This window comes from Neoarius graeffei, chromosome 3, assembly GCF_027579695.1.
Source record: "Neoarius graeffei isolate fNeoGra1 chromosome 3, fNeoGra1.pri, whole genome shotgun sequence".
Classification (NCBI taxonomy): Eukaryota; Metazoa; Chordata; class Actinopteri; order Siluriformes; family Ariidae; genus Neoarius; species Neoarius graeffei.
This window is the reverse complement of record NC_083571.1, coordinates 29527509-29543207: the sequence shown is the minus strand read 5'-3', so window position 1 is coordinate 29543207 and position 15699 is coordinate 29527509. Positions and strand designations below refer to the sequence as shown.

General features: G+C 40.6%; 1 protein-coding gene across 2 annotated transcripts in view; it reads right to left on the bottom strand.

Annotated features, from left to right (window-relative positions):
- uba6 (ubiquitin like modifier activating enzyme 6) overlaps positions 1-15699 on the bottom strand; it is a 61622-nt gene that overhangs the window by 14072 nt on the left and 31851 nt on the right. For both annotated transcript variants that reach the window (XM_060916613.1, XM_060916612.1), the window contains exons 19-23: positions 12843-13024; positions 12582-12687; positions 12415-12504; positions 3496-3576; positions 3219-3347 (exon numbers count right to left, since the gene is read on the bottom strand). In XM_060916613.1, coding sequence (XP_060772596.1) covers positions 3219-3347; positions 3496-3576; positions 12415-12504; positions 12582-12687; positions 12843-13024 — 588 coding nt within the window. The remainder of the gene's footprint in view (positions 1-3218; positions 3348-3495; positions 3577-12414; positions 12505-12581; positions 12688-12842; positions 13025-15699) is intronic.

Sequence of the window (15699 nt, the reverse complement as noted above, 5' to 3'; positions counted from 1 at the left end):
AACTCAACTAACCTAAGCTACTATAACATAATAGTCTTGATAGAATATGTCGTGGACGTCGTCATTCAGCCTTAAGTTTTCGAAGCTGCTAGAATGTGTTTTAAACGCCGTTGTTCAAACTAAAGTTTCCGAATCTGCCACGTTAATGAAATGGATGGAGCAAACGGTTTAAATATAGCCTAGGCGGCTTCATTAAATGATAAACAACCCTACGCATTTACTCTTGTGTTCTAAGCTGCACAATATTGCATGTTCAGATAAGAAATGAAAGGAGACTTTCAGTGTGACCTTCCCATGCTGTTCCTCTCACTGTCTCCCACTGTCAACCGCCTGCATGCGCTTTCTGCACGGAGGCTCACTGAATGCATGACGTCACGGATTGATGCCCGCATTTACATAGAAAAACATTATTTTATAAATCTATAATTTCATATATTATTGTCAAATTGTAGAGAATATTGATGTTGGAGCTAACTTCATCTCATCTCATCTCATTATCTCTAGCCGCTTTATCCTTCTACAGGGTCGCAGGCAAGCTGGAGCCTATCCCAGCTGACTACGGGCGAAAGGCGGGGTACACCCTGGACAAGTCGCCAGGTCATCACAGGGCTGACACATAGACACAGACAACCATTCACACTCACATTCACACCTACGGTCAATTTAGAGTCACCAGTTAACCTAACCTGCATGTCTTTGGACTGTGGGGGAAACCGGAGCACCCGGAGGAAACCCACGCGGACACGGGGAGAACATGCAAACTCCACACAGAAAGGCCCTCGCCGGCCCCGGGGCTCGAACCCAGGACCTTCTTGCTGTGAGGCGACAGTGCTAACCACTACACCACCGTGCCGCCCGGAGCTAACTTATCTTTTACAAATATTAAAAAAAAAAAAAAAAAAAAAAAAAAAAAAAACAGGCCCTATGAAAAGGGCACTTTGGACAGCAAACAGAAAAGGGGCAGGGGCTAGAGCACCTGTAGCACCGGTTCATTGCACGTGGGTGTGCATGTCTTTGGACTGTGGGGGAAACCCACGCGGACACGGGAACATGCAAACTCCGCACAGAAAGGCTCTCGTCGGCTGCTGGGCTCGAACCCAGGACCTTCTTGCTGCGAAGCGACAGTGCTAACCACTACATCACCGTGCCGAGATAAATCAGGCAGTTATTTATCTCTCTCCAAAACATCGTCAACATTTCCCACTCAACTACAGCTGAAAAACTACAACCCTGATTTAAAAAAAGTTGGGACAAAGTACAAATTGTAAATAAAAACGGAATGCAATGATGTGGACGTTTCAAAATTCCATATTTTATTCAGAATAGAACATAGATGACATGTTTAAATGTTTAAACTGAGAAAATGTATCATTTAAAGAGAAAAATTAGGTGATTTTTAAATTTCATGACAACACCACATCTCAAAAAAGTTGGGACAAGGCCATGTTTCCCACTGTGAGACATTCCCTTTTCTCTTTACAACAGTCTGTAAACGTCTGGGGACTGAGGAGACAAGTTGCTCAAGTTTAGGGATAGGAATGTTAACCCATTCTTGTCTAATGTAGGATTCTAGTTGCTCAACTGTCTTAGGTCTTTTTGTCGTATCTTCCGTTTTATGATGCGCCAAATGTTTTCTATGGTGAAAGATCTGGACTGCAGGCTGGCCAGTTCAGTACCCGGACCCTTCTTCTACGCAGCCATGATGCTGTAATTGATGCAGTATGTGGTTTGGCATTGTCATGTTGGAAAATGCAAGGTCTTCCCTGAAAGAGATGTTGTCTGGATGGGAGCATATGTTGCTCTAGAACCTGGATATACCTTTCAGCATTGATGGTGTCTTTCCAGATGTGTAAGCTGCCCATGCCACACGCACTAATGCAACCCCATACCATCAGAGATGCAGGCTTCTGAACTGAGCGCTGATAACTTGGGTCGTCCTTCTCCTCTTTAGTCCGAATGACATGCCGTCCCTGATTTCCATAAAGAACTTCAAATTTTGATTCGTCTGACCACAGAACAGTTTTCCACTTTGCCACAGTCCATTTTAAATGAGCCTTGGCCCAGAGAAGACGTCTGCGCTTCTGGATCATGTTTAGATACGGCTTCTTCTTTGAACTATAGAGTTTTAGCTGGCAACGGCGGATGGCACGGTGAATTGTGTTCACAGATAATGTTCTCTGGAAATATTCCTGAGCCCATTTTGTGATTTCCAATACAGAAGCATGCCTGTATGTGATGCAGTGCCGTCTAAGGGCCCGAAGATCACGGGCACCCAGTATGGTTTTCCGGCCTTGACCCTTACGCACAGAGATTCTTCCAGATTCTCTGAATCTTTTGATATTATGCACTGTAGATGATAATATGTTCAAACTCTTTGCAATTTTACACTGTTGAACTCCTTTCTGATATTGCTCCACTATTTGTTGGCGCAGAATTAGGGGGATTGGTGATCCTCTTCCCATCTTTACTTCTGAGAGCCGCTGCCACTCCAAGATGCTCTTTTTATACCCAGTCATGTTAATGACCTATTGCCAATTGACCTAATGAGCTGCAATTTGGTCCTCCAGCTGTTCCTTTTTTGTACCTTTAACTTTTCCAGCCTCTTATTGCCCCTGTCCCAACTTTTTTGAGATGTGTTGCTGTCATGAAATTTCAAATGAGCCAATATTTGGCATGAAATTTCAAAATGTCTCACTTTCGACATTTGATATGTTGTCTATGTTCTACTGTGAATACAATATCAGTTTTTGAGATTTGTAAATTATTGCATTCCGTTTTTATTTACAATTTTTTGTCCTAACTGTTTTGGAATCGGGGTTGTACATGAAACAAAATTTGACGTTTCCAAACAAGCCAATTCGGCTTAAAAAGTCTATTGGTGTGACTCAAGTGGGCGTGTCAAACACAGGACACTTTATTTCACATTCAGCTGTTAGCCAATTATGAGCTGAAATCCACACAGCTCTCAGGAGCTCAAGCACGTTATCAGATTTGTGCTGTTGCCTGACAGGACTGCAACCCGACATGGACTCCTGCTCTTGTATCCCAGAGATACTTTTCAGCTCACCATGGTCCTCGAGAGTGGTTATTTGAGTTCCTGTCAGCGACAATCAGTTTGGCCTTTCTCCTCGGTCATCATGTATCCCATTCACCCCAGGGTTCGCCATGTTTAAGAGGCATGTTAGTGTTGTTTTAATGGAGTGTTGCTGTAATCGTACCTTCCTCTTGAAGTATTTGTCAAATTTGAGCCGAGCGAGAGCCAGGCAGTGCTCCCAGCGTGTGGGGCGGCGACTTAACACCTTAATGACTTGAAACGCTCCATCCATGCTCTCCCCGGCTTTCATCCTCTACAAAACAACCACATACACAAATTAATACCCAAGAACCCATATGCATTGAGAATAAGTAATATTCATTTGCAGAAGCAATAAGACCATGAACTAGTACAACATTTCATTTATATAAATTAAAAAAAAAAAAACGCCTCTCCCTTACCTGTAATACATCCACAGCAGACACGTGGTTCTGCCAGAACATGTTGTACATGGAGGGCTTGTGAGAGAAGGCACTTTCAAACTAAATGAGAACCAAGTCAAATCAGAAAGTCATCGCAGAAAAAAAGTACAATGGGTATTTTGCTCCGACAGCTTCCACAGGACACACATTGAAATATTTGTTAGTCTTCATCACTCATATGGTACAGTTCTGTTTAGTTTGGATGATAAAGTTAAAAACATGGAGTATTTAATAATAAGTTCACTTTATATAGCGCCTTTCTCAAAACCGGGGGGAGGGGGCACCAAATAGAGGTCAGGATGTCATTCCAATGGTGTAGCAGCCACAGTGCCACCAAAAGGTGCACGAAAACAAGTCCCACACCGCCAGCACAGCCGCCGCCGGGCAACATCACTCGGAACACCACGCCATGGATCCACAAAGCGAGCACAGACGCACCGCCACGTATGAGTAGCACGCTGTGTGAGCACAATCGCTATCAGGCGCGTTAAAATGTAAATAACTTTTCTAGAATTTCACCAAAACTCATTGAATTTTCAGCATTGTAAGAGAACTCCCTAAAGTATTATTCAGCAAAACCCCAGAATGATAGCACAAATCTAGAATTTTTAACAGAATTTTGGTTCTTAAAATTTAACGTAATTATGGACGTCACGCGTAACATTTACACCCGTGAAAAATCACTTTGAATGCTGTTTTGAAAGTTTTGATCAAATATTCTCTATAATTAAAAAAAAAAAAAAAAACTTAAATATTATAAACACAGTCTTTTAATGTATCAAAAAATAATTTTGATAAAGCAAGGAAATTCAGAAGAAAATTTGTTTTTTCTTTTGCTTGTTGTGCGCGTCACGCTACCAAAATCTAACTAACCCCTTCACAAACAATTCCAACTTTCATGGACTTGTAGCGCGAATAAACCTTTCAAAAAATATATATACGCTACGTTCACACTGCAAGGCTTAATGCTCAATTCCGATTTTTTTGTGAAATCCGATTTTTTTGTGAGGTCGTTCACATTAACAAATATATGCGACTTGTATGTGATCCTCAGTATGAACGAAAAGCGACCTAAAAGTGTTCCGCATGCGCATTGCAGGATACGACGACGTCACACGCAGTGAGCATGGCCAGCGTTTACGGAAGTAAAACCGCCCGGTTGCGGTATGACCCATCCAATCTAGCTTGAATAGCTGCATCCCCCCAAATGGAAATCAGCTCCCTAACCTCTGCGTCCTTCCATTGAGAAGATTCAGAACCTTCACAGCCCGAAGCGTCCCTCGCATTGATGTCATGCGCAGGGGCGCAGATACGTTTTTTGAACTGGGGGGGACAAAAAACTGGGAGGGACAAAGCTGCCAGCAAACCAACCCCAACCCCGATATGCCTGTCAAACTTGTTGTGGGTTACCATAGCAACCAAGCTCGAGCTCGCAACCTGTGCAGTCTGCCCAGCTCAACCAACCGAATATCAGTCTTTGTTTTGTTTTATGTGAGTTGTTGCAACTATGTATACACTGCTGTGCACCTCAATAAACCGAATGGTAATTTGTCTTTTGATTTTTCCGTGAGGTTTGCCGTATACAAAGACAGACAGCATAGACGTTTTTTCCTCCCTATAAGTGGGGGGGACCGAACGAGGTGAATTTAAATCTGGGTGGGACGAGTCCCCCCCTCTATCTGCGCCCGTGATTATGCGCCATGTTGCTGTAACTTTTTTTGAGAGACCCGCCCCCTACTTCAGCGCAGAATAGTGACGTTTGTGGCTTGTTGATGACGTCTAAGTCGGATGAATGCGTCCTGGCGGTTCAGACTGAAGTCGCATATGAAAAGAGCGGATAGGAATCGGAATTAGGACCACATATCCAAACGGCCTGGGTCGGATTTGAAAAAATCGGATCTGTGTCGTATCATATTGTCAATAAAAGATCGGATACAGGTCACATATGGGCGAAAAGATCGGATTTGAGTCACTTCAGCCTGCAGTGTGAACATAGCCATAATACTTCTCACCCAGTAAATTAGTTAGTTAGTTTATTTTACAGTCCCCTTAGGGAAATTCTTTTTCACAGTTTACATACATTTCATAGCACGTTTTAAGGGCTGTTTCATACATACAGTAGAGACATACATAATCACAAACACATGGACATGGTCACAGGCGTGTATACATATCAGGTGATTTATATCCTCGTAGCTTCAGTAGATCTAGAGATTTAGTCGATTTAGTAAATCCCAAACGCTGTGAAACACGCCAGCCATCTATGTCGAGAAGTGCTGCTGTAGTTGAGAAACTCTCATTTCTCCCGCTTCCAACTAACTCCGTGACCCAGACCAAAATAACAATGTCACGCTCATCACTTAAGGATGATTTATGCCAAGTTTCACGGAAAAATACAGCGAAATAAACTTGCTAGAAGCATTTTTCAAAATCCCAAACATTATGAAACATTTCTTGTTGGGTTTCAGGTTACAAATTTCGAGAATAGAGAAATTGCGGCGCAAAAGTTTGCCACTAAACTCGCGAAAATACTCCATCCTAGCGAGTTTCACAACCGAACTAGGCTACGTGACAGTCCGTGACCACCCAGGAATGTTCTAGAAACAGGGATCCCAGCAGTAATTGAAAAAAATAGAGGACTGTAAGAAACTATCAGCAGGGGTCAAGGGGGCTGCCTGAAGCTGTTGAGATTTTAACATTTAAAGATGCTATAGAACACATTTTTTACATAGATTTAACATAGAAAAGCAACAGAATTTAACAATAATGTGTATCTATTTGATGCCATATTTTGTAATCAATGACATACAGTGCTGAGCGTAAATGAGTGCACCCCCTTTGAAAAGTAACATTTTAAACAATATCTCAATGAACACAAACAATTTCCAAAATGTTGACAAGACAAAGTTTAATATAACATCTGTTTAACTTATAACGTGAAAGTAAGGTTAATAATATAACTTAGATTGCACATTTTTTCAGTTTTCCTCAAATTAGGGTGGTGCAAAAATGAGTACACCTCACAACAAAAACTACTCCATCTAGTACTTTGTATGGCCTCCATGATTTTTAATGACAGCACCAAGTCTTCTAGGCATGGAATGAACAAGTTGGCGACATTTTGCAACATCAATCTTTTTCCATTCTTCAACAATGACCTCTTTTAGTGACTGGATGCTGGATGGAGAGTGATGCTCAACTTGTCTCTTCAGAATTCCCCATAGGTGTTCAGTTCGGTTCAGATCAGGAGGCATACTTGGCCACTGAATCACTTTCACCCTGTTTTTCTTCAGAAATCCAACAGTGGCCTTAGATGTGTGTTTAGTCATGTTGGAAAAGTGCACGACGACCAAGGGCACGGAGTGATGGTAGCATCTTCTCTTTCAGTATAAAGCAATACATCTGTGAATTCATGATGCCATCAATGAAATGCAGCTCCCCGACACCAGCAGCACTCATGCAGCCCCACATAAGGACACTGCCACCACCATGTTTCACTGTAGGCACCATGCACTTTTCTTTGTATTCCTCACCTTTGCGACGCCATACAGTTTTGAAGCCATCAGTTCCAAAAACATTTATCTTGGTCTCATCACTCCAGAGTATAGAGTCCCAGTAGTCTTCATCTTTGTCAGCATGGGCCCTGGCAAACTCTAAGCGGGCTTTTTTGTGCCTGAGCTTTAGGAGAGGCTTCTTTCGTGAACCGCATCCATGCATGCCATTCCTCTGCAGTGTACGCTGTATTGTGTCACGGGAAATAGTCACCCCAGTTTGGCTTTCTACTTCTTTAGATAACTGCAGTGAACTTGCATACTGATTTTCTTCAACCCTTCTCATCAGAAGACGCTCCTGTCGAGGTGTTAACTTCCGTGGACGACCTGGACGTCTCTGCGAGATGGTTGCAGTTCCATCTTTCTTAAATTTTTGTACCACTTTTGCTACAGTATTCTGACTGATAAGTAAAGCTTTGCTGATCTTCTTGTAGCCTTCACCTTTGTGGTGGAAAGAAATTATTTTCTTTGGGGAATTCTGAAGAGACAAGCTGAGCATCACTCTCCATCCAGCATCCAGTCACTAAAAGAGGTCATTGTTGAAGAATGGAAAAAGATTGATGTCGCAAAATGTCGCCAACTTGTTCATTCCATGCCTAGAAGACTTGGTGCTGTCATTAAAAATCATGGAGGCCATACAAAGTACTAGATGTAGTAGTTTTTGTTGTGGGGTGTACTCATTTTTGCACCACCCTAATTTGAGTAAAACTGAAAAAAATGTGTAATCCAAGTTATATTATTAACTTTACTTTCACGTTATAAGTTAAACAGATGTTATATTAAACTTTGTCTTGTCAATATTTTGGAAATTGTTTGTGTTCATTGAGATATTGTTTAAAATGTTACTTTTCAAAGGGGGTGGACTCATTTACGCTGAGCACTGTAAGTGGCAAAAAATAAAATAAAAAATTAGACGAAAATGTAGCTTTGAAGAATATACGTGCCTAAATATTCCACTGATTTTGTTATAATATAACAATAGTATCCATAGTTCATCTCATTTGTTTATTTGTTTCAAGTTAATGTCAAAACTAGTCTAATATAAGCCACATTCATTTTTCAAAAATCATGAATATGAGCAGAAATCAATGATTCAGTAATATTAGATATATACATATGTACAGCAAATACTGGAGATATTTGATTTAAACCTCTCTCTTTTTGAAAGGTTTCACTGCAAAGGAATTTAATGCTCTTTTCTGGGGTGCATTCTGTCTTTCCTCCAGTTTTCTCTGCTTTTGTTTCTCTGATCTTTCCTTCTGCTTTTCTGATGTTCCTGCAGTGCTCTGAATTAAGTTCAACACATTAGAATTAAATCAAGTTCAACGCATTAGAAACAAAAGCACGAACGGAGTTAAAACATGTTTTCTAGGAAATGGGCGCAGCCATATTGTTTTCTTGTTCTATCGCGTACAGTCTCGCGGTCAGTGTTGCCAGATACTCCTGACGTTTTCCAGCCCAAAATATGTTCAAAACCCGCCAAAATGCACTTGAAACCCCCCAACTGGGCGGGGAACCGCCCAATCTGGCAACACTGCTCGCGGTATTTACATCAGTATAACTTGCGAGTGTTCCCGAATGTCAAGGAGAACAAACCAAGCCGACGAAAACATCGCTAAACAAGCAAACCAAATCAGAACGTATTCTGCTGGTCATTTTACTTAAACATATTTTTAATGGATATACAAGAGATTTAAAAAAAAAAAAAAAAAAAAAAAAAAACACTTTCGCTAGAAAATAGCAGAATTCCGCTAAATAGCGGACGTCTGGGATCCCTGTAGAAGGTACGCTTCTAGGCACGTGCAATCGAGAAAGACGCCACGTGAAGGTAGTAAAGGTAGTATTTCCACTGTCTTATGACATTTTTGCTTGTTTTAGCGCAATAAACAATGCATTATGGGTAATCATTAAAATGCTGATTTCAAGGTTAAAATGGGTAAAAACAACTAATTTATATAGATATTGTAAAAATTGTGCCTAATAGTTATTTCAGTACATAAAATCAAAACCTGAATTTTTTTTTCCCCTATGTTACACCATTGTGCATCTATAGCATGCTACTCATCCACGCAGAGCGCTGGTACGTCCCAAGTAGCCTACACAGCCGCTGCAACGCCACCGAGCAACATCGCTCGGAACATCATGGCAAGCACTAAAGCACAGAGCACTGGACAACCACGATGTTAAAATGAGCAGCGAGCTCACTGCAGTCCATAGTGAGGAGCACAGGCATCACCCACAGCGAACCAAGGCCTGGAGGGAACCGACGCCCAAAACTGGGTCCGGAGCTACACCACAACTGGCGGGCAAAAACACTCAAACATCAAACCAAAAAAAAAAAAAGCTCCGGTGACAAGCAGCAGCCAGAATGTGCACGACGTACTCTCAACTGGAAACGGAAAATATAATAAATAAACGGAATATATATAGGGAACATTTAGAAAATCCTCCTGACCTCCCGCTGACAACATAAAAATCTCCCGCCCGCCCTTACTACACATGATTAGTTAAAAAAATAAAAATAAAAAATAAATAAATAAATAAATAAATATATATATATATATATATATATATATATATATATATATATATATATATATAAAACTTGATCCGTTTATGTTGACAAAAATTAACAGTTGACTTTCCGCTTTTCATGTGTCTGACACTGTATGGGTGGACTCAAGTGTGTACCCCACGGTATACACTACCGTTCAAAAGTTTGGGGTCACCCAGACAATTTTGTGTTTTCCATGAAAAGTCACACTTTTATTTCCCACCATAAGTTGTAAAATGAATAGAAAATATAGTCAAGACATTTTTCTGGCCATTTTGAGCATTTAATCGACCCCACAAATGTGATGCTCCAGAAACTCAATCTGCTCAAAGGAAGGTCAGTTTTATAGCTTCTCTAAAGAGCTCAACTGTTTTCAGCTGTGCTAACATGATTGTACAAGGGTTTTCTAATCCTCCATTAGCCTTCTGAGGCAATGAGCAAACACATTGTACCATTAGAACACTGGAGTGAGAGTTGCTGGAAATGGGCCTCTATACACCTATGGAGATATTGCACCAAAAACCAGATATTTGCAGCTAGAATAGTCATTTACCACATTAGCAATGTATAGAGTGGATTTCTGATTAGTTTAAAGTGATCTTCATTGAAAAGAACAGTGCTTTTCTTTCAAAAATAAGGACATTTCAAAGTGACCCCAAACTTTTGAACGGTAGTGTATGCCGATTCCCCGGTCAGTACACCGATCGGCGTAACGGGGGGATTGGAGTGAATGCCGGAGGCATGCGCATGCAGATCAAGCACGCATATGAATCGAGTGGAATTCGGTGCGCTGCGGGGTCACACTGAGCCACCCAATGTCTTAGCATTTACCAATAAAGCACACAGATGGCGCTACACTCGCCATCTGTATGCTTTATCGGTAACTGCTAAGACATTGGGTGGCTCAGGCTTTACTACTACCCGCGACACTCAACCATTTCGTTTGTTTTTTCGCGTCTAAATTTCGTCTGCATTTATCGCCTGCTCGTCTTTAACTTTATGTTCTCTTGAATGAGATAATGAAACGACGTTCCGTTGGTGGAAATGGCGAAAACCAAACTACGAAGAAAAATCATCAGAAAATCAACAAGATAAATTTCAGAATTGCCCATCGCGATGGTCGCCAGGGACAAATGGCGGACTATTTTGGACGGCAGCAAGACGACCTTACAACCCCGATTCCAAAAAAGTTGGGACAAAGTACAAATTGTAAATAAAAACGGAATGCAATAATTTACAAATCGCAAAAACTGATATTGTATTCACAATAGAACATAGACAACATATCAAATGTCGAAAGTGAGACATTTTGAAATTTCATGCCAAATATTGGCTCATTTGAAATTTCATGACAGCAACACATCTCAAAAAAGTTGGGACAGGGGCAATAAGAGGCTGGAAAAGTTAAAGGTACAAAAAAGGAACAGCTGGAGGACCAAATTGCAACTCATTAGGTCAATTGGCAATAGGTCATTAACATGACTGGGTATAAAAAGAGCATCTTGGAGTGGCAGCGGCTCTCAGAAGTAAAGATGGGAAGAGGATCACCAATCCCCCTAATTCTGCACCGACAAATAGTGGAGCAATATCAGAAAGGAGTTCGACAGTGTAAAACTGCAAAGAGTTTGAACATATCATCATCTACAGTGCATAATATCATCAAAAGATTCAGAGAATCTGGAAGAATCTCTGTGCGTAAGGGTCAAGGCCGGAAAACCGTACTGGGTGCCCGTGATCTTCGGGCCCTTAGACAGCACTGCATCACATACAGGCATGCTTCTGTATTGGAAATCACAAAATGGGCTCAAGAATATTTCCAGAGAACATCATCTGTGAACACAATTCACCGTGCCATCCGCCGTTGCCAGCTAAAACTCTATAGTTCAAAGAAGAAGCCGTATCTAAACATGATCCAGAAGCGCAGACGTCTTCTCTGGGCCAAGGCTCATTTAAAATGGACTGTGGCAAAGTGGAAAACTGTTCTGTGGTCAGACGAATCAAAATGTGAAGTTCTTTATGGAAATCAGGGACGCCGTGTCATTCGGACTAAAGAGGAGAAGGACGACCCAAGTTGTTATCAGCGCTCAGTTCAGAAGCCTGCATCTCTGATGGTATGGGGTTACATTAGTGCGTGTGGCATGGGCAGCTTACACATCTGGAAAGACACCATCAATGCTGAAAGGTATATCCAGGTTCTAGAGCAACATATGCTCCCATCCAGACGACGTCTCTTTCAGGGAAGACCTTGCATTTTCCAACATGACAATGCCAAACCACATACTGCATCAATTACAGCATCATGGCTGTGTAGAAGAAGGGTCCGGGTACTGAACTGGCCAGCCTGCAGTCCAGATCTTTCACCCATAGAAAACATTTGGCGCATCATAAAACGGAAGATACGACAAAAAAGCCCTAAGACAGTTGAGCAACTAGAATCCTACATTAGACAAGAATGGGTTAACATTCCTATCCCTAAACTTGAGCAACTTGTCTCCTCAGTCCCCAGACGTTTACAGACTGTTGTAAAGAGAAAAGGGGATGTCTCACAGTGGGAAACATGGCCTTGTCCCAATTTTTTTGGAATATTATTTATTTTAATAAATGGATCACGAGCTACCGCTTATAAAGTACTGCTCATTTTTGTGGATTATGTACTTTTATTTTGTTTTCTTTATGCTTCTTGTACATTATTTTTAAACTGTAATGGTTTAATATCACAGTGACTGATCAAAATACAGCCCTATTAGATATTTTGTGTGTGTGTGTGTGTGTGTGTGTGTGTGTGTGTCTGACCTTGTCCCTGGCCCACTGTATGGTATGCTCAATGACAGCAGGAAAAGACTTTAGAGTGCAGAAAGGTATTTCCTCTTCAGGTGGATCTCTCTACACAAATAAATCTCACTCAGCATTTAAACATGAATATACACTCAATTCGCTCGTGCACACACACACACACTTACATGGCTGTTATATGACTCTGTCAGGTTTGGCACAATGACCTCTGTGTGACCTTTCGTCCCCATGGTCCCAGAGTCGAGTAACGCTTTCTGATTGGACACGCTCCGGCTGTGAACGCACAAAGCGACATGTCGTTCCACTGCTGCTTTCCTACGCTCTGAACACTACTTTTCACATGACTCGTATCCGAAAATTCATCACTCAAGGCTTTTAAATCCATCTCGTGTTTTAGAAAATGCCTCGAAAACGCTGTGCATTCGTACCTGTCCACGTATCTCCGAGCCTCCACGTTGTCCAGCGCAGTGATGACCAGATTGAGACGTGAATAGAAAGCGTCGCTGAAGGTCTCCTCAGTGGCAGGACACACCTTGTGCAGGTTAGCGTCTATGTGGAGCTCGGGATTGATCTCTAACGTAACTGCAGCTGCCGTGATGCTTTTCGGCTTCTGCGCGGAGAGAAAGACACAAACGGGCAGGTAGAGGAGGACAGAATTAAGACCGATTGGCTGACTAACAAATTCTGATAAATAATTACAATGACTGAAGAAAATTAAACGAACAAAATCAAAGAATTAATGAAATGAAAAACCTAAAAATGAATGAATCTTAAAAACGAACAAAAAAAATTAAAAGACCTCATCATAAAGGAATTAATTTAAAGAAAGCAAATGCAGGAATGAAAAGCGTAAAAACGAATGAAGAAACTAATAAAAATGTTAGACAAATATACATTTAAAAAAAATAAAAGAATCAGTGAATTAATAAATAAAGGACTCAATTTTAATTTAAAAATAAAAATTTAGAAATAACCAAAATAACAAAAATAAATTAAAAAAAAGGAATCGATGAAAAACTTTTTTAAAAATGCATGAATATGTGAATTAACACAACGCTAATAAACTACACTGGCAGGATTTATTGGTGCTTCGAGGATTGTTCTTCGTCACTGGAAGAGTCAGACAAAGCCCGCCTTTGAGGAATGGCTACGGTTAATGGCGGATATTGCCTCCTTTGAGTCATTAATAGCAAAGACTACTAACTACCACGGGACGTTCTCTGAAGTCTGGTCTAATTTTCTAATGCACGTTAAGAAAGGATTAGAAATATTTACATGTTGTGTGTCAGGGTGATTTATACCCTCCATTTTCTCCCTTTATTTACCTTATTATTTACTTACACCCGATCTTTTTTTTTTCTGGCTTAGTGCAAGGATCCATTATTGGTTGTGTTTAATTGTTTCTCATTGATTTATTATAGCGTATTTGTTTTATTGATTGGTTGCTTTATTCCAAACAGTAAAGAAGGTATAAAAAAAAAATGCAATCATCAAAACATCGTCATAAACAGAATAGCGTAGCCACAAGGCAGTAACATAATAATGTTCAGAAAGGATTAGGAAGAAGTAATAACTTATCAAATCCTAACCCTCTATACCACCGTTAATCAAACGTCACTTTCCACCATAATAAACTATAGATACAAAAGAAAAAATTAACAAAAAAAAAAAAAACCAACATTCCAAGACATATATCGACCAAATCAAATCATATATACGGATACTTATATTATGCATATATACACACAATACATATATACAGTACTTACATATACACATCCATACGTACACAGACACCCATGTCATAATTATGCATATACTCACATGTACCCATACCCACAGACATACTTTTATATATATATATATATATATATATATATATATATATATATATATATATTTTTTTTTTTTTATTATCAATAGAATGTTATTATAATTCCTCCTCCCTATACCTCATAAAGATCTGTTCCTTATACCTTTTTTTGAACTGGTTTATAGTTGTACATTTCATGAGCTCCACATTCAAACTGTTCCATAGGGGGGCGTCGTGGCTCAGGTGGATAAGGCGCCATACTATAAATCCGGGGACCCGGGTTCGATTCCGGCCCGAGGTCATTTCCTGATCCCTCCCTGTCTCTCTCTCCCGCTCATTTCCTGTCTCTACACTGTCCTATCCAATAAAGGTGCAAAAAGCCCCCCCAAAAATATCTTTAAACTGTTCCATACTTTACTCCACAAATAGAGATACTGAACATTTTTAACGCTGTCGTAGAACTGTGAATTTTAAATTTCAATTTCCTCCTAAAATTATAGCCCCCCCTCTCTAAGTGCTGATGACACGAACATGACTCTATGCAATTTCTCAAATAAACTATACAACATGGCAAACATGTTAGATTTCTGTTATAATTACGTGAAAAGAAGCTGTTGTTACGCGAATATCCAACTTTTAATTGCACAGCGCAAGAAAACTGGGTCCGTGGCTCGCGGCCATGCTGTGACATCAGCGGAAGAACACGCTGCGGTTCACTGGCTGTCTACTCAATGGAAATGGCGCATGAAAACGCCGGTGAACTCTCTAGCTTTTCCTCTTCTGGGAGTCTAGAATTGTGTTGTGAGTGGGATAGATCGGAAGAATCAAGTGATGACGAACACGTGTGCATCCAGCCGTACAGGTTTGAACCTGTTACTGTGCAATCTGAGAGCGACTCCGACCCCGAGATGGACAGCAGACAGGCAGACAGCCCAGCATTGAACACCACAAGGCTGGATAACAAGGATTGGTAGGTCAACCCGTATTTGTTCAAAATGTTACGGAATCAATATTTTAATATTGTGTATTGTTGTCTTGCATGTGTAAACACTGCTTATATCATGTAAGCCGTATGCTACACTGAATACATAGTTCCTAATGGAGCATGCAAACGGCTAACATAATAAGCTTACGACTATGCCTGATCCGTGATACATTTAGGATAATATTGGCAGGCACGTCTTCTAGTTTATGGCTTCTTAGTTTTATCCTTGAATGAAGCAAAAACCTACATCAGCGTAAGCAAATGACAATCTGTAGCCTACTTGTCTGGCTAAGTTAGCTTTCCCTCAGTGTTTGCTTTGAGAAACAAGCTTTCACAAGCAAATACATGACTGATATCATGCCGACTTTATGATTACATTTATGATTATCATGAATGTGTACTCTGATGTGTACTCTATGAGCGCTCTAGAGCGAGTGGCTTCCAAGATGGCCGCGCAGACCGCATGGTTACTATTTTTAGCATCATG